The following is a 17,445-nucleotide window of genomic DNA, read 5'->3' as shown; positions in this document are numbered from 1 at the left end:
CCTCCCCTGTAGCTAGGACTACAGGCATGCGCCACCATGCCCAGCTAATTTTTGTATTTTTAGTAGAGACAGGGTTTCACCATGTTGGCCAGAATGGTCTTGATCTCTTGACCTTGTGATCCACCCACCTCAGCCTCCCAAAGTGCTGGGATTACATGCGTGAGCCACCGCGCCCAGCCTCTGTTTTGTTTTTGAGACAGGATCTCATTGTGCCACCCAGGCTGGAGTTCGGAGGCACGATCTCTGCAACCTCTACCTCCTGGATTCAAGAGATTCACCTACTTCAGCCTCCTGAGTAGCTGGGATTGCAGGCACAAGCCAACATGCCTGGTTAAATTTGTATTTTTGGTAGAGATGGGGTTTTGCCATGTTGCTGAGGCTGGTCTTGAACTCCTGGGCTCAAGTGATCCATGGGCTTTGGCCTCCCAAAGTGCTGGGATTACAGGCATGAGCCACAGCACCTGGCTCCATTTTCTTTATAGGACCACCTATGTATGCATCAATAGACAATGTCAATTGTTTTTACCCATGTTAAACTGCATATGAATATAATCATAATAGTATATACATCTTTGTGTCTTGATTCCTGGTTTGTTTTTTTTCTTTTCTTTTTTAAGATGGGGTTTTACCATATTGGTCAGGCTGGTCTCGAGCTTCTGACCTCAGGTGATCCGCCCGCCTCAGCCTCCCAAAGTGCTGGGATTACAGGCGTGAGCCACCATGCCCAGTGTGTCTTGGTTCTTTCATTCAACACGTCTGTAGGATTCATCCATATTGTTAACTGAGCTGTGATTTCTTCATTTTTATTGTTGAATAGTATTTCTTTTTTTTTTTTTTTTTTTTTTTTGAGATGGAGTTTCACTCATGTTACCCAGGCTGGAGTGCAATGGCGTGATCTCGGCTCACCGCAACCTCCACCTCCTGGGTTCGGGCAATTCTCCTGCCTCAGCCTCCTGAGTAGCTGGGATTACAGGCACGCGCCACCATGCCCAGCTAATTTTTTGTGTTTTTAGTAGAGGCGGGGTTTCATCATGTTGACCAGGATGGTCTCGATCTCTTGACCTCGTGATCCACCCGCCTCGGCCTCCCAAAGTGCTGGGATTACAGGCTTGAGCCACTGCGCCCGGCTGTTGAATAGTATTTCAATGCATAAGTATACTATTGACTCTTTAGTCTACTGAGGAGGGACTTCTGGCTTATTTGCTATAATTTCTATAATGCAGATTATTTGAAATCTGTTGATTTGCCTTAGGGCCTATTTTGTGGCCAGTTTTTGTGATGCTCCATGTAGGCTTGAGAAGAATGTTACTCTCTAAAGGATGGGCACAGCCTATGAATATTTCTCCTCCCTATTGTCTTAAACCCAGACTGCCTCAGTTTTTTATTTCTTTATTTATTTTTTTTGAGATAGAGTCTCACTCTGTCACCCATGCTGGAGTGCAGTGGCATGATCTCGGCTCACTGCAACCTCTGCCTCACAGATTCAAGCAATTCTCCTGCCTCAGCCTCCCAGTAGCAGGGACTACAGGTGCCAGCCACCATGCCTGGCTGATTTTTCTATTTTTAGTAGAGGTGGAGTTTTACCATATTGGCCAGGCTGGTCTCAAACTCCTGACCTCAAATAATCCACTCACCTCGGCCTTCCAAAATGCTGGGATTACAGGCATGAGCCACCGTGCCCGGCCTTTTTTTTTTTTTAGTTATTCTGTTGCATCAGTGCAGTGGTGTGATCTCGGCTCACTGCAACCTACACAGCCCAGGTTCAAGTGATTCTTCTGTCTCAGCCTCCTGGGTAGCTGAGATTACAGGCACACACCACCACACCCGGCTAATTTTTGTATATTTTTTAGTAGAGACAGAGTTTCACCATTTTGGCCAGGCTGGTGTCGAACTCATGACCTCAAGTGATCCACCTGCCTTGGCCTCCCAAAGTGCTGGGATTACAGGCCTGAGCCACTGCCTGTTTTTTTCCTTACCGGCCTAGCCTCTATAGGTTGAGTTTATCACCTCTGGAAACCATTCAGGGTAAATCTCTCTTCTAAGATACTTTTATATACTAAGAAAGCCTGGGCTTGAACTGCAACAGAGTGACTGCTAAACAGCAGGGATAATGGGATAACTTCCCAAACATTGAGAGTGCAATATCGGCCGGGCGCGGTGGCTCACACCTGTAATCCCAGCACTTTGGGAGGCCGAGGCGGGTGGATCACGAGGTCAAGAGATCGAGACCATCCTGGTCAACATGGTGAAACCCCGTCTCTACTAAAAATACAAAACATTAGCTAGGCATGGTGGCGCATGCCTGTAGTCCCAACTAGTCAGGAGGCTGAGGCAGGAGAATTGCCTGAACCCAGGAGGCGGAGGTTGCGGTGAGCCGAGATCGCGCCATTGCACTCCAGCCTGGGTAACAAGAGCGAAACTCCGTCTCAAAAAAAAAAAAAAAAAAAAAAAAAAAAGAGAGTGCAATATCCCAGTATGGGTATTGGAAAGGGGTGGGTGGCCTGGATTTGAAGAGGGGCCAAGCTGTGGGAAAGTGAAGAGCATGAGGGGAGGACAGATGAAGCCTGCCCTTTGTGTGAGGACTCTTGACATGATTCCAGGGTCAGGATTCCTATCATCCATCTGCTGGCCCTTTGGACCACTCGGCTACTGGAATGCTTTCCAAGTCTGTATCCATGAGTGGCATCAACTGCCTCTTGGACTGGTCGGATCCAGATGGTGAGCAAAAGTAGGGAGCAAAGTGTCGGGGGGGGGCCCTCCCATATCCATCTCGTTGCCACTCCTCATAGCTAGCTGTTTAGGGTTGGATGTCCTGGATTATGTCTAACCACACACCCTTGGAATTCCCAGATGGTTTTATTCTTTTTTTCTTTTTTTTTTCTGACCAGTCTCACTGGGTCGCCCAGGCTGGGAGTGCAGTGCTGCAATCTGACCTCCCTGCAACCTCTGCCTCCCGGGTTCAAGTGATTCTCGTGCCTCAGCCTCCTGAGTAGCTGGGACTACGGGAGTGCACCACCACACCTGGCTAATTTTTGTATTTTTAGTAGAGACAGGGTTTCACCATGTTGGTCAGGCTGGTCTCAAACTCCTGAGCTCAAGTGATCCGCCTACCTTGGCTTCCCAAAGTGCTGAGATTACAGGCATGAGCCACTGTGTCCAGCCTCAGGACTGCTTTATTCAAATGAGCAATCTGAATTCTGGACTTCGGCATTCTGAAACTCCTACCAATGAAAGCAGACATAGGACACAGTGAGGTTCTCCAGCCTCCCCATCACCAGATACGGAGGACAGTTACCTGCAATGTACATTGTCCTCAAGATGGAGTATGGGGAGCTCTGGGTGAAACCTCTGAAACATCAGGCTCCCAGCCACCATCTCCACATAACCCTGGGTGCCCTGTTCCCCTGGCTCCTAAATTCTTCAGCTCTGCCCTGCTTAGACCCCGCCCTCTCTCCCTGCTGCCCAGTGCCCGCCCTCAGGAATGGCGTCACATGCACCTGCAGCTTGGGAACCTGATCCAGGTGAAGCGGGTAGGGGAGGAAGCCCTGGGCGCCTTTGTCTGGCTTTAGCTAGACACTTCTTGTCTCCTTTTGTGTTGGCAGGGAATTTATCCCGGTCCTCTGCCACTGACCTCAGGAAACGGTGAGTGTGGGGGACTTGGAGTCCTTCAAAAGCCTCTATGGGGGAAGAGCAATAGAGTCTAGGCCAGGTTTTGTAGCTGCAAGGGTCTCCCTGCTTCCTGAATCATTCCTCCCCTTAACATTTCTGATCTAAGACCTCCAAATATCCTTCCCTTAGCTGCATATAATTCACACCCTTTTCTTTGGTATGGGTGGGCTCACCAGGTTCCTGGTAGCTCCATGAGACAGGGAGAGAAATTAGGGAAAGAAAAGGAATATCCAGGGTGTCTGTTGAATAACAGAGCATGGGAGTTGCTTGCTGTTGTCAGTGGAACAGGGTGAAAGGGCAGATCGGCTGTGGAACAGTCTTCGTGAGGGGCAGTGACCCAGGACCATGGATCAGCTTAGGATGGCTCAGATAATAGACGAACGGGGGACTGGCTGACTGTGGAGTGCCCAAGAGAGAGGGGCCTGAGGGCAGAATTCAGGTCTGGAGGTGGAGGCTGGGAGATTTGCATAACTATGTAAATAAGCATGCAAAATCAGCACCTGTTTATTTGGCTTCTATGGCTAAAGCCTGATTAGAGTGGGCCGGCCTCTAATACAATGTGGATGTGTAAGCAAGTAACGGTCCCTTTAAGATATCAGGCTCTGCTCTGTGGTCCTGAAAATCTCTAGCTGACACATCCTCCTGGCTCTGGGTTTGGGATTAGCTCATGGGATGGGGCTGATGAAATCCCAGGAAATTCAGTCCTTATTGGCTTTAGGCCCAGAGGCCTTCTCCAAACAGCAGAGAGGGTCGTACACAAGGCTCTTGTTCTGAGAGGAGAAAATGCCCCCCGGGAGAGCCCCCGCCCTATACCACTTCCGTTGGGGAGCAGCATGATAGAGGAGACTGGGCCTCCCATCCTGAGCCTGGATTAGGTAGGAAGGAGGAGTCTGTATTTATCTGGGTGGAGCCTGGAGTTTTCTTCCTAAATAGAGGGGCCTGGGCAACTGAAATGCCCACATCCAGGAAGTCCTAGGAGGTCAGGATTGGGGCTTATCTTTCTCTCCCAGTCCTTCCTCTTTCTTCCTTCCCATTCTGGCTCTGCTGGTCATGGCACCACCATCCACCATCTCTCAGGAAGCATGTTTTTCTTCATTTCCAGCATTCCCCAGTCTCCTCAAGTCTTTTTCTCTCTGCAGCTGCAGCCAGCTGGAAGGACATTCAGGTACCTGGGCAGGCTCCTCCCTGCGACGGACCTTCAGCTTCCTCTTGGGCATGACCGGAAAGGCCAAGGTAGGAGTCAGCTGGGGAAGCAGGAGGCTTGGGACCCCACTGCCCTCCCCAGTTCCCTTTCTCCCATCACACCATCGCCACATTGCACCACTCTCCCTACTAGAAACTCAGAGCAATGGTTCAATTTTTCTTTTTTTTTTTTTTTGAGACAGAGTTTTGCTCTTGTTGCCCAGGCTGGAGTGAAATGGCATGATCTCGGCTCACTGCAACTTCTGCCTCCCCGGTTCAAGTGATTCTCCTGCCTCCCGAGTAGCTGGGATTAAAAGCACGTGCCACCACACTCAGCTATTTTTTTGTATCTTTAGTAGAGACAGGGTTTCTCCATGTTGGTCAGGCTGGTCTTGGACTCCCAACCTCAGGTGATCCACCCCCTTGGCCTCCCAAACTGCTGGGATTACAGACATGAGCTACCTCGCCTGGCAAATTTTTGTTTTTCTTTTTCTTTTCTTTTTTGAGACAGAGTCTCACTCTGTCACCCAGGCTGGAGTGCAGTGGCATGATCTCGGCTCACTGCAACCTCTGTCCCAGGGTTCAAGCAATTCTCTTACCTCAGCCTTCTGAGTAGCCGGAATTACAGGTGCCTGCCACCACACCTGGCTAATTTTTGTATTTTTAGTAGAGATGGGGTTTCAACATCTTGGCCAGGCTGGTCTTGAACTCCTGACCTCATGATCCACCTGCCTTGGCCTCCCAAAGTGCTGGGATCACAGGCGTGAGCCACCGCGCCTGGCTAAATTTTTCATTTTTTTAAAGAGGGGGGTCTCTTTCTCCTAGGCTGGAGTTCAATGGCATTATCATAGTTCACTGCAGCCTCTAACTTTTGGGCCCAAGCGATCCTCTTGCCTTGGCCTCCCAAGGTGCAGAGATTTCAGGTGTGAGCCACTGTGCCCAGCCAAATGGTTCAAATTTTAAGAGAACACATGCTATGTCTTCCAGCCTGTGTCTCTGTGTCCCAGTAAATCACCTTTTCTCTGCTTTCCCCTATGCTCCCAGCTTAATAGTCAGCTGTGGACAACTGGAAGGGGAAAAGGGCCAGGAACCTCAGAAGTTGAGGAATGGCCTAGCCCTCCCTCTCTTTAGGCCTCACATAGCTGACAGGTGGGCAGGAGAAACCTCAACCACTGGACATAACAATGATAATGATTACAGCACTACTTTTTACTTCTTCATAGAGTATCAGCGTTTGCAAAATGCTTTTACACTCATAATTTTATGGGTGGATACAGCAGCTGAAGGAGTTGAAATTAGACCACAGGCAGAGAAGCTGGGAAAGTGTATGATTATGGAAGCACATGCATACCAGTTCGTGTGCGGCCATGTGCTGTTCTGATCCCAGGAAGTGAAGGCACATTGCTCTCATCCTTATTACCAAGCCTCAGGCTCTGGTGAAACTGGGAGCTCTGCCGGCTCCTTGAATTCATTTCCACTTTCTTCATTTACTGGCAGAGTGAGCCGTCCCCCTTTTCCTCCCCTGGCCTCCCCAAGTATGCATGTACTTTCCCACTGGGGCGGATTCTGAGTGTTGAGAGAACCCCCAGAAAAGTCATTATTATATTCACCTTGAAGAGCCGTGAGATTCTCACCAGTAAGGTTGCCTGGGCTCCTCCCAGCCCCACCCACAGTGCCAGGGTTCTCCCCTCTTCCAGCCTTTTTTTTGGCCATGATTCCCTTTTCTCTGGGTGGGCTGCAAAGGTCAAGATGAAAGCAGATCGTGTTGTTAGCACCTTCTCACCACAGGCCATGGGTGGGGAGTTGACGCTGATGGAGGTGTGAGACTGGGTGAGTCTCAGAAGAGGGGCAGCGGGAGAATCTTAAAGCTGATGGGAGGGAAGGGCAGGTGGGACAGTGAGTTTCTCTCCCATGGGGAAACGGAGATATTGAGGGAACAAAGCCAAAACAGAGACCTTGGGGTCTGAGTCCCACTTCCCTACAGGCTGTCTCACTGCAGCGTAGGGGAGTCGGCTAATGGAATCACCCCCATTTCTTGCTGTGGGAATGGTAGGGGAAGTCAGTACTGCCCAGGGGCCATCCAGATCCCGTTCGTCTGTGTTTGTCCACCCTTGACCTAGCAGTCTGGTGGAGGTTGAGTAACCTAGTGAAGGGGAATGTGGGTAGAGACTTTGGAACCCAGATCCAGCACAGGGAAGAGTCAGAATGAGTCAGGACATTGCCTTGTTCAGCCTTTCCTCCCCGTGTCTGTGGTCCCGTCTTCCTCTGTTTCCCTCTCTGTCATCTCCTGGTGCATCTTCCTTCCACCTTCATGAATGTGTGGGCCTGCTTCAGTTAATCTCTTCCTCCATAAGCAGTAAACATCAGGGGGTGGGGCTGGAGGCAGGCTCAGTCAAGCAGTGAGAGAAGGAAGTGGCTTAGTCCCTCCACCTTGAGTAGCATTGCACACTTGATGAAACGCTTTCCAGGGGTCAGCTCATTTAATTCTTATAACGATTCTGGCAAAGATAAGTGTTTCAATCTCAATTTTACAGACAAATACTTAAAGGGTTAGTTGCTTTGCCCAAGATCTCACAGCTCATGAGAAGCGGCGCCGTATCAGAAACCCAGGGCTTTGGTCTGGATTGCCTCTGCTTCTCTCCTTAACCCTAACACAACAGTTCATGCCCTCCCATCCTTCCCTTCTTCTTCCAGCTTCTGGCTGGATGGCCACTTAAGGCAATTTGGCCTTAATCACCTCCTCCCAGAATATACAAGGTCCAGACCAACAGAAGAAAGAAGAAAAACAAACCACCCTTGGGACAGTATAGAGTTTGGGCTCGGGTATACCCGGGAGCTCCATCTCTTCAACAACTGGCCAAGACTCTGGCAACGAGGTTCTTCCCTGGGACCTCCTCCCTACCCCTGAAATGGGAGGGGACACATTTCCTCAAGTTAAATGAGCTAAAGAAGGTGGTGGCTACTTTTGGATCCTGGTAGAAATGTTTGTTTTTGTGTATCTAAAAAAATTATTTCTGAAAATAATTTCCGAAATCTGGAAGATATCACCGGATAGGAGTAGAAAGGAGGCCGGAATGAAGGGGCTTGGAAAAGGAGGGCAGGTGATGCCGAGGAGAAGGGAAAAGTGTTCATTGTTGAAGAGGATAAAGGAAATGTAAACTGAGTCAAGCTGCAGGCCAAGCTCACCAAACACAGGTGTTTTTAAAGGCAGAACACTTTTCTTTTCCCTGTCCCTAGTCCATTTCCTTGTTATGCATCTCCTAAGGGGAAGGCATGAGGGGTGGGTAGGGTAACAGTAGGTGGGATGGAAAGTAGACTGAAGGTTGGGGAGGGCGACAGAAAAGGGTTGGAGGGTCAGGTCCTCTTCTTTCATAGAGACCTTCTAAGTTGAGTTGAGGAAACGTGAGGTCCCTTGAAAAACCCTGGGGTTCAAATTCTACATTTCCTGGGTACCCAGGCTGGAGTGTGGCCCTTTAAGATTCTATCCATAGCTTGCAGCACCCTCCTGCCCCAGGCTGGGGAGAGAAGCTGAGGTCCCAGCCCAGATCTTGTCTCTGGGCCTCCAGTGGGTGGAGCCTTGAGGCCAAGATTCTAGCCTCTGGCTGTCTGTTTTTAAATTTAGTACATTCCTGAGTCTTGGCTGCCCACCCCAGGGGACGTGAGTCTGGAGTTGTGGAGCCAGGAGTCTCAGGACTCTTGCTTTGGGAGAGTTCCTAGGCCCTCCCCATAGGTATCCTTGGCAGGTGCAAGCCTGGAAGAACCAGCTATGGCCCTGGGAAAGTCCTTCCTGCTTTCTAATTTCCATCCAGCCTAAACTGGGCGTGGTTTATGTCCCCTCCTTTTTTTCTAATCTTTGCTATGTAAGGATTCTAAACAGGGGAATGGGTGAGGAAGAAGGTGAAGAAAGAGTTGCTAGGTAGGAGGGGAAGCTGGAGGGCAGTGTGGGGGTAGTGCTGGGGGTGAGCAGCCCAACCAGCTCAGCCAGTGGTGAGGGAGTGGAGCCCAAAAATAGTGGCAGAGGCTAAAATTGGCACCTACAAGAGTGCTGAGTTGGGCTTGAAACCTGCAGCCTGGCCCCACTGCGGAGCCAGGTCAAGGAGCTGCTGGATCTGGGCTGGGTCTCCTCTCCCTCCCTTTTTCTCCCATGCCCTTTGGGGCCAGAATCAGGCCGGAGCCTGCCAATAGAATGCTCTGTGCCACACCTCTCCATGCTTCTGGTTTCTCCAGAGAAATGGGAGACCCTGAGAGGCAGGAATGAACTGCATTGTGAGTGACCGTAGTTAGACTGGAAGAGGAATTTTCCCAATAGCAGGAAACTCACCCAAAGTGGAGGCTGGCTCAGGCTGGGGCAAAGCGTCCAGAGAGATGACTGCCCCACCTTACCCTGCTTCTTGTGGAGAGGCTGGCTGGGCCCTAACTGCCCTTGACTAGGGCAGGCTGGTTTCTGTCTCTCAGTTCCGGCTTAACTTGCAACTGAGAGAACTGGAGTTAGACACATGGAAGGTGTTTCTCAGCTGCTTAGAGCCTTCCGTAAAAGTGGAGAATCCCAACCTAGTCCCCCAGAGTAGCTGGCAGAGGCGGAGCTAGGAGGAGGATGGGCAGAGCGGGGTCAGGAAGGCCCCAGAGGGTGGGGGCGTGTGGGAGAATTCGCTCCTCTCTATTCTTCGACCTCTGGGAGTGAATCCTACCCTTCCCGTGCACAGAAGACCCAGCCTTTAGTTCTCCTTTGATTTCCTCTCCCTCTGGCCACCCCTGCCCCCAATCGTAAAAGGGGTCAGTTTGCTCAGGCCTGCTTTGATGGGCCCCCGGAGTCCAGGAAGGACCCGGTCCTGGGTTCTCTAAGAGCTATGGGGGGGATGGAATCCTCCTGCCTGCGGGTCTTTAAAGACTGAAGTAACGCAGGAGGGGGAGGGAGGCAAAGAGGGGGAGGGCTGAAGGGAAGAAGGAGGGGGGAGAGGGAAAAGGGCAGACCTGGGTCCGGCCCGGGCTGCGGGGCTGGGTTTTAGGAAAAGCAGAGCTGAGAGGCGGGTCTCTGGGGCCAGAGGGCGCCCCCAGGCGCCGAAGGGGAACCAAGCAGAGGGGCCTCTCAAACCTGTCCTAGGACCCTAGTACCTCTCCGAGCTGCCCCCACACAAACCCCGGCGTCCCGTCCAGAGCGCCGGCACCCCGCCCTCCCTCCGCTCCGCCTCCCCCCTTCCTGAGCTTGGGCGGGGGAGGAGACTCGGGTTTGAGGAACTGGCGCTGGGTACCGGGCGAGGGGAGTCAGACTTCCTGTCCCCGAGACCGACGCGTGCGGGCCGGACCCCTCCCCCCGCCCTCCCCCCACAATAGCCGGACGCCGGGGTCCGCGCCGCGTCCTCCCGGGTCCCCGGGTCCGATTATGTCTCGGATCGAATCCCTCACGCGGGCGCGGATCGACCGGAGCAAAGAGCTGGCGAGCAAGGTGGGCTCAGAAACCCCTCTCCCTCCGCCGCGGTCCTCAGGTGCTCCGCGAACCCCGGCACCCGCGCGGCGCATCCCCTGTCTCCCCGCTTGCTTTCTGGGCGCCAAAATCGGGCGGAGCGGCGGAGCGGCGAGCGGCGGGACGGGGTGGGTGGGGACTGCGAGCGAGTGGGGAGGGGTGGGGGGAGCGGCAGACGCGACCCGCGCCTCCACTCCGCCGCGCGATTCGGTGCTGGGATCCCGCGAGGGAGCAAACCTGGGCTGGGTCGCCTCCCAGCCGGCGGGACCCGGGACCGACAGCTTTAGGCCGCGCGAAAGAAAGTTGCTCCGGTAAGGGACGGAGCGGGAAGAGGGAGGTGGGTGTCCCGGGGGTGGGGGCGGTGGGAGCTCCGGCACCCCCTCTCCCCAGCGGGCCCCACCGTTTGCTCTCGGCGTTGCGACCCCACGCCCCCCAGTCGCTGGCTCGGCGGTTCCCCCTTTGTCCCCGCCATCCGGCGGAGGGGGCGGAGGGGGTGATTTCCCGGTTTCCTACCATCACCACCATCACCCCTCCAAGACAAAAGTCAGCTCCTCCTCTCCTCGCAAATGGACTTTCCAGCTGTGATTCAGTTCTGCCCTCTGGGTGGGCGGGTGGCTGGGGTCGGGACGGCTCAGGGACGGCTTACTTCCCCCAAGCTACCACCTCTAGGTGAAGGGAGCAGAGGTCTTTGTGTAGCTGGGCTCCTTTCCTCCATCCTGAGCACTTCTGCCTGGAACACCCCGGCCCCCATGGCATCTGCCCCACCAGCCTCCTAGCTCCTCTTTCTCGCAACCTGAAAGCCTTAGGGTGACCCACCTGGCACTGTGCGCTGCGTTTCCTGCCCTTCCTCCTCCTCCCCCAGCGCTCTCATTCTTTTATCTGCTCATCTTGGGGTCCCTTCACCTGGCATTTCTTCAGTCACGGTGGATAATTATCCACACCCCTCCCCCGTCATGACCTCTTGAACACTCCTCTCCAAGTACCCTTTATCCCTGCCTTTGTACCCAGTCCCATTCCCAAGCGCCCTGACCTTACCACACCCAGACCCCAGGAAACGATGAAGCTGACTTGCAGGTGAATAAGTCAGAGCTGAAAGGAAGGTGGTGCCTGCCGACACCGGCTCCTTGGGGCACCCACACTGTACCCACTATCAGACAGGCCAGGTCCCAGCCCAGAGCTGGTTTAATCTCTGGCTTGTCTCCAACCTCAGTGCCTTGCCCTGGTGCCAGCCTATGCTGATCACCATCTTCAGGCAGGGGAGCAGTACCTCTTTGGAGTCCTTAAGGGAGATAGAACGCCCTCCCTTCCCCCTCCCTGCTAGTTCCTAGCCTGGCTACCTGTCTTGTTGCTAAACTGGGAGAAGTTCCATCCTGGGTTGGGGGTGGAGGGCCAGGAAAGGCGGCTTCAAAGACTTTCCTTAGGGGGTTGGGATTAGATTTTGCTGTCCGGAAAGCAACTGGGGATTTGAGTAGGGCCTAAGACAAACAGAGGGCCGGGGTGAGGTGGCTGAAGTGTGGTGGAGCAGTGGGGTGGCAGACAGGCTCTTCCCAGCCGCCGGCCAGGCCAGGCCCCAGCTCCAAAAGTCTGTTTATTTTTTCAACCGTTTGAGCTGAGACCCTGGAGTAGAGCCAAGGGGGGCGGGAGAGGTTTTTTGAAACCATGGAAATTTGGTTCCACCCTAAAAAGGAAAGCCATGGGGGAGCCGGTGGGGGGAAGACCTGGCTTCGGGACATAGAGATTGGCTCTGGCACAGTAGATACTGGGATCCCTTTTCCATTATTGTGGGGAGCTGGGAGGTCAGACACCTGGGTGTTCATCCTCTGTTTTTGTTTTTGTTTTTGTTTTTTTGGTGGTGGGGGGGACTGGCAGTTCTTCCTACCCTGGGGACTGGCTGTGGGGGGCGGGTAATTTGGGAATCTGGCTGGCAGAGGGGAGTGGGGGGCTGAGTGGGTGGATCTGAGAGGGCCAAGAGGCCACAGGAGGAGGGTGGTTGTCAGTTTGGGCTGGTCGGAAGGGGAGGGCCACCTCCGGAAAGCTGTGGTTACAGAAGGGGGAGTTGGTTCTTAGCCAACAAACCCTGGATCCCCTCTTCCCCTCCCCCCAGCACACCAGCTGTCTCCTTTCTTTTTATACTGTGGTGGGAAGTAGAGGGGCGCCGCTGGAAAAGACATTATTTGAGGAAGATGGTCTCCCCTGCTACCTCCTTGGGGGGATGGGTCACAGCTAAGCCCTGACACCTCCACTCCTCCCCATTCCTTGCCTCCCTCCCTGGGAGCTCCTCCTAGGAGGAGGAATGTAAGTTTAACCTGCCCTTCCTCCATCCCATCCTCACGGGACCTCTCTGTGTAGCCCCCTCCATGCTTCCTTTTTCTTTTCACTGCATTTCTGTTCTTCCAGGCTGTCTTCAGTCCTCCACCTCCTCAGTTCTCTCTGCCCTGCTTCCTACCTCCACAAGCCCCAGACCCCACAAGTCCCCTTTCTCTCTTTAGCCACCCCATTCTTCCCTTTCTCCTTTCCCAAACCCCAGCCTTCATCTGGCTTAGAACAAAGAGTCCTTTTCTGCCAAGCAGGGACCAGAGATCCAGGGATGACTGTGGAGGCTGGGGGTCCCCTTGGAATCCCTAAGACCGCAGCATTGGAGTGTGTGGTGGGCAGGTGGAGTGGGGAGTGTGCAGAGCGACTGTGCCTTTGTTCTGAGGAATGGAGAGGTGGCCGGCTTTGTGTGCAGGACTAGGAGTGCAGCGGAGAGGATGGCTGGGGGAGCCCAGGAGGGAGCCGAGGGGGCTGACGCCGTTGGAAGAGAGTGGAAGAATGGGGGGTCCTGTGGGTGGCTGAGGCTTCTGGGGGACATTATAAAGGTTCTGGGGGTCATGAAAGTTAGGGACAGAGCTGGGGGGGAGGGGAGAAGTCAGGATGGGGGAAGGGAGCCTAAAGCTTAGGGAAGTCACTGAGTGACTTGCAGGAGGTTAGACGGGGACTGGGGAAGGACCTACCAAGGCTGACCAGTGGAGTTACAGTGGGGTCTGATCTCAGCCACTCTGGCTCTGGAACTGTGACCTTGGAATCAGAGGGGACAGATCTGAATGTGAGAACCCTCCGTGTGCGTGTTTGGTGCGCTGGTGTGTCCGTGAGTCTGTCTGCGGCCTGCCCTCCTATGTCTGTCCCCAGATGTTCTGGGCTGCTGTTTTGAACAGCGGTCACCAAAGTAGGGGTTCGTGCTCTCTGGCCATTAGGAAGTAGCTCCATCTTTAGCTTTAGTTTCTGTTTGAAAGTGTCATCTAGGAGCTGAGTGAGCGGATTGGTCAGGATTTCTGAAGTTGGTAAGAGAAAAGGCTGAGAGGAGCTGGCTGGACCCTTCAGGGTTTGTTTATGTCTCCTTGGGAGAGGGTGGGGGTGGGGTTGCAGGCAGCAGCTGCCCCCCTCCCAACCCAGCCGGCCTGCCCTGTGCCAGGAGGGCAGGGAGTCCTGGCACAGCTATTGTTCGCTTGCACAAATGCCTGTCTGTTTGCATCGCTACCCCCCTCTCTCTTTCTGCTTGTCTCTCTCTCCTGGCCTGACAGGTGTGGCCGGGTAGGGGGCAGGCTAGGGTCCAGAATGCTTGGGTCTCAGGGTCCCTAACCTGATTTATTCCCTGTGGCCCTGGGCACTCCTCTTCTGTTTCACGCATGTGCCCACCCCCATTGCCAGTGTCTCATCTTCATTCACTCAGCGAGCATGTATTAAGTGCCTTTGTGTGTTCAGTGGTGTCTTTCTGTGTTGTTTCTGGCATTGGCATTAGCGTTTCCATTTGGCTGCCTTCCCCTCCGCCTCCTGTCTTCACCTTGTCCCTGGAAGCTCATAAAGGGGCAGGGCCTGGCCAAGGCCATCTCAAGCCCTCTTCTCAGTCCCATGGCCAGCAACCCCTCACCTCTTCATTTCCCAGCCCTATAGCTCATCCTCCAGGACTCAGTGCCCTGCATAGCTAACGGCGCCTCTGCTGTCCAGGGGCTGAGCCACAGGTGATTCGAATCGCGGCGGAACTCTCCACGTTCTCTCTGGTCGCTATCACAGAGGGTATGGACAGAGGTGTCGCCATCTTGGGGAAGGGGCTGCTGCCAGTGCAGCTAGAGGAGAGGTGATTCTGAGTACTGTGTGACTCTCCCAGAAGTCTTGATTTGCACGTACCTGAGAGAGAACCAAAGGCAGCTGAGAGAGCCGGGCACAGTGGCTCACGCCTGCAATCTGAGCATTTTGGGAGACCGAGACAGCCGGATCGCATGAGCTCAGGAGTTTGAGGCCAGCAATATAGTGAGACCTCATCTCTATAAAAAAAAAAGTTTAAAAAATCTGTTATTAGGCCGGGCGCGGTGGCTCACGCCTGTAATCCCAGCACTTTGGGAGGCCGAGGCGGGTGGATCACGAGGTCAAGAGATCGAGACCATCCTGATCAACACGGTGAAACCCTGTCTCTACTAAAACTACAAAAAAATTAGCTGGGCATGGTGGCGCGTGCCTGTAGTCCCAGCTACTCAGGAGGCTGAGGCAGGAGAATTGCCTGAACCCAGGAGGCAGAGGTTGCAGTGAGCTGAGATCGTGCCATTGCACTCCAGCCTGGGTAACAAGAGCGAAACTCCGTCTCAAAAAAAAAAAATCTGTTATTATTATTATTATTATTTTGAGATGGAGTCTCACTGTGTCGCCAGGCTGGAGTGCAGTGGCACCATCTCAGCTCACTGCAACTTCCACCTCCCGGGTTCAAGCGATTCTCCTGCCTCAGCCTCCTGAGTAGCTAGGACTACAGACATCTGCCAACATGCCCAGCTAATTTTTGTATTTTTAGTAGAGACGGGGTTTCGCCGTGTTGGCCAGGATGGTCTCAATCTCTTGACCTTGTGATCCACCCATCTCGGCTTTCCAAAGTGCTGGGATTACAGGCGTGAGCCACAGCGCCCGGCCCTAAAAAATCTATTATTTAAAAAAAAAAAAGGCAGATGAGAGCTTAGGACTTGCCTGGAGAAGCTCTACTTTGCCTGGGTGGATCTGCCAGGGCTTGCTGCCTGCTGGGAGCACAGGAAGCCAAAGTCCCAACCTTGGCATTGCCTTCTCCTCCATGTACGTCCCTGTTTCCTCATCCCTTAGCCTGGGAGACAAAGTGGAGAGAAGAGGGGAGACTGTATCTGCCTTTGAGCTTTTCGAAGGAGAGCCCCGATGCCGTCTGCCATTAGTCTTGTCCTGTCCTGTCCTTCTTTATTTTTTCTTTTTTTTTTTTGAGATGGAGTCTCACTCTGTTGCCCAGGCTGGAGTGCAGTGGTGTGATCTTGGCCCACTGCAACCTCTGCCTCCCAGGTTCAAGCGATCCTCCTGCCTCAGCCTACTGAGTAGCTGGGATTACAGGCACCTGCCACCACACCCAGCCAGTTTTTGTATTTTTAGTAGAGATGGGGTTTCACCGTGTTGGCCAGACTGGTCTCGAACTCCTGACCTCAAGTGATCTGCCTGCCTCGGCCTCCCAAAGTGCTGGGATTACAGGTGTGAGCCACCGCGCCTGGCCCAGCCCTGTATCTCTTTAACAAAAGTGACTGAGATCTAGGAAGACAGTGGAAGGAAGTTTGGGGTTCGTCTTCTGACTTCCAGAGGAAATCCTCAGGGTCTACGCTCAAAGGAAATAGGAGAGAATGGCTGAGATCCCTTCAGGAGGAGGGGGAAAGGAGAAACAAGAAGAGACAGAAGGTTCTAAAGCTCTGACAAGGAAGAGGATTCCGAGTAGGGGCCAGGGTGCTGCTGAGATCCCATGTCTTGGTGTCCATGCATCCCTTCTTGCTTCTTTGCTTCCTTCCTTTTCTTTTCTTTTCTTTTTCTTTTTTTTTTTTTTTAAGACAGGGTTTCACCTTGTTGGTTAGGCTGGTCTTGAACTCAGGTGATCCGCCCACCTTGGCCTCCAAAGTGCTTGGATTACAGGCATGAGCCACTACGCCTGGCCACTTCCTTCCTTTTCTTTCATTTTGAGACATGTATTGGGTGCCTGTTGTATACCAGGTATTGTGCTAAGGGCTTTCATGTTCTTTATTTACTTTACCCTTGATGTAGCAGTAGTGTGAATGAAGGTGTGTAGCAAGAAGAACTTCCCATGGGATTTGTGAGAAAGAGTGAATGACTGTAGGGCTGAGTGTGGTGGCTCACACCTGTAATTCCAGCACTTTGGGAAGCCCGAGGCAGGAGGATCACTTAATCCCAGGAGTTCGAGACCAGCCTGGGCAACATGGCAAGACCCTATCTATAAAAAAAAAAAATTAAAAATTAGCTGGGCATCATGATGCATGCCTGTGGTCCCAGCTACTTGGAGGACCGAGGTGGAAGGATCACTTGAGCCCGGGAGGTTGAGGCTGCAGTGGGCCACGATCGTGCCAGTGCACTCCAGTCCGGGCAACAGAGTGAGACCCTGTCTCAAAAAGAAAAAAAAAAGAAAAGATAAAGAATGACTCTAGATGCTGGAGAGCAGAGGACTGAACCAAGCAGGAAGGGCCTCTGAGCACTGGGGTGGAGGTTATGGATTATGGAGTAATGGGCCATTTTTCTTGGTGGACGGATTGGGTCCTGGAGGTAAAGGGGCGGCCTACTTAGGCGTGGGTAAATTGGAGAACAGCGTGATTATCTTTAGAATACCTGGAAAAGAGTAGGACAAAGAACCAAACAAGCCCACTTACTGCATCTCAGGAGCAGGCATCCCTGGGAAGCAGGCCCTATGTCCTTCCATCCTCAGAAGCCTGGGCCCTGGGGCGGGCACAGGCCACCTCCGGGACAATAGCACTAGGCAGTGCCAGGGCTGCTTCCTGCTGGGCAGTGCCCGTGCTGGGATGTGCTGCTGCTGTGGCAGCTGCCCGCTGCTGGCCCACCTAGAGCGGGGATCACTTCGAGAAAGGGTGAGTGTTGGGAGGTGGAGGAGGCAGGGCCCAGAGTACCGGGGCTGTCTATGGAGCATCGATGCCAGAGAGGGGAAGAGCCACTAGAGACCCTGTTCTCTGGCTGTCCTAGTCCTCTTCCTCCCTTTGCCACTCCATCTGAGCTGGTGAGGCAGATGAGTGTTTGTGGCAGCCACAGGGGGGAGGAGGAGGGCAGAGGTCAGGTGTGGAAGAGGGTACTTGTAGCAGCATTGG

The 17,445-nt window shown here is 53.3% G+C and overlaps 1 protein-coding gene and 1 long non-coding RNA gene across 12 annotated transcripts in view; one reads left to right on the top strand and one right to left on the bottom strand.

The window, feature by feature from the left end:
• ARHGEF2 (Rho/Rac guanine nucleotide exchange factor 2) overlaps positions 1-17,445 on the top strand; it is a 64,224-nt gene that overhangs the window by 20,821 nt on the left and 25,958 nt on the right. For 4 of the 11 annotated variants that reach the window (XM_032260585.1, XM_032260587.1, XM_032260586.1 and 1 more), the window contains 3 exons: positions 2,601-2,718; positions 3,603-3,642; positions 4,809-4,902. In XM_032260585.1, the coding sequence (XP_032116476.1) occupies positions 2,601-2,718; positions 3,603-3,642; positions 4,809-4,902 (252 nt within the window). Of the gene's footprint in view, positions 1-2,600; positions 2,719-3,602; positions 3,643-4,238; positions 4,545-4,573; positions 4,649-4,808; positions 4,903-8,490; positions 8,510-10,059; positions 10,295-10,494; positions 10,624-16,284; positions 17,212-17,445 lie in introns of those variants that run through there. The other 7 variants (XM_032260592.1, XM_032260590.1, XM_032260594.1 and 4 more) reach the window with 6 other exon arrangements.
• LOC116538312 lies at positions 5,796-9,986 on the bottom strand. The gene is made up of 2 exons (XR_004263598.1): positions 9,173-9,986; positions 5,796-7,349 (listed from the first exon to the last, which is right to left on the bottom strand). It is a non-coding gene; the product is annotated as an uncharacterized LOC116538312 (long non-coding RNA).

The sequence above is a fragment of the Sapajus apella genome, unplaced genomic scaffold (genome assembly GCF_009761245.1).
Source record: "Sapajus apella isolate SASKATOON/1434 unplaced genomic scaffold, GSC_monkey_1.0 scaffold119, whole genome shotgun sequence".
NCBI lineage: Eukaryota > Metazoa > Chordata > Mammalia > Primates > Cebidae > Sapajus > Sapajus apella.
This window is presented reverse-complemented; position numbering and strand designations above follow the sequence as displayed.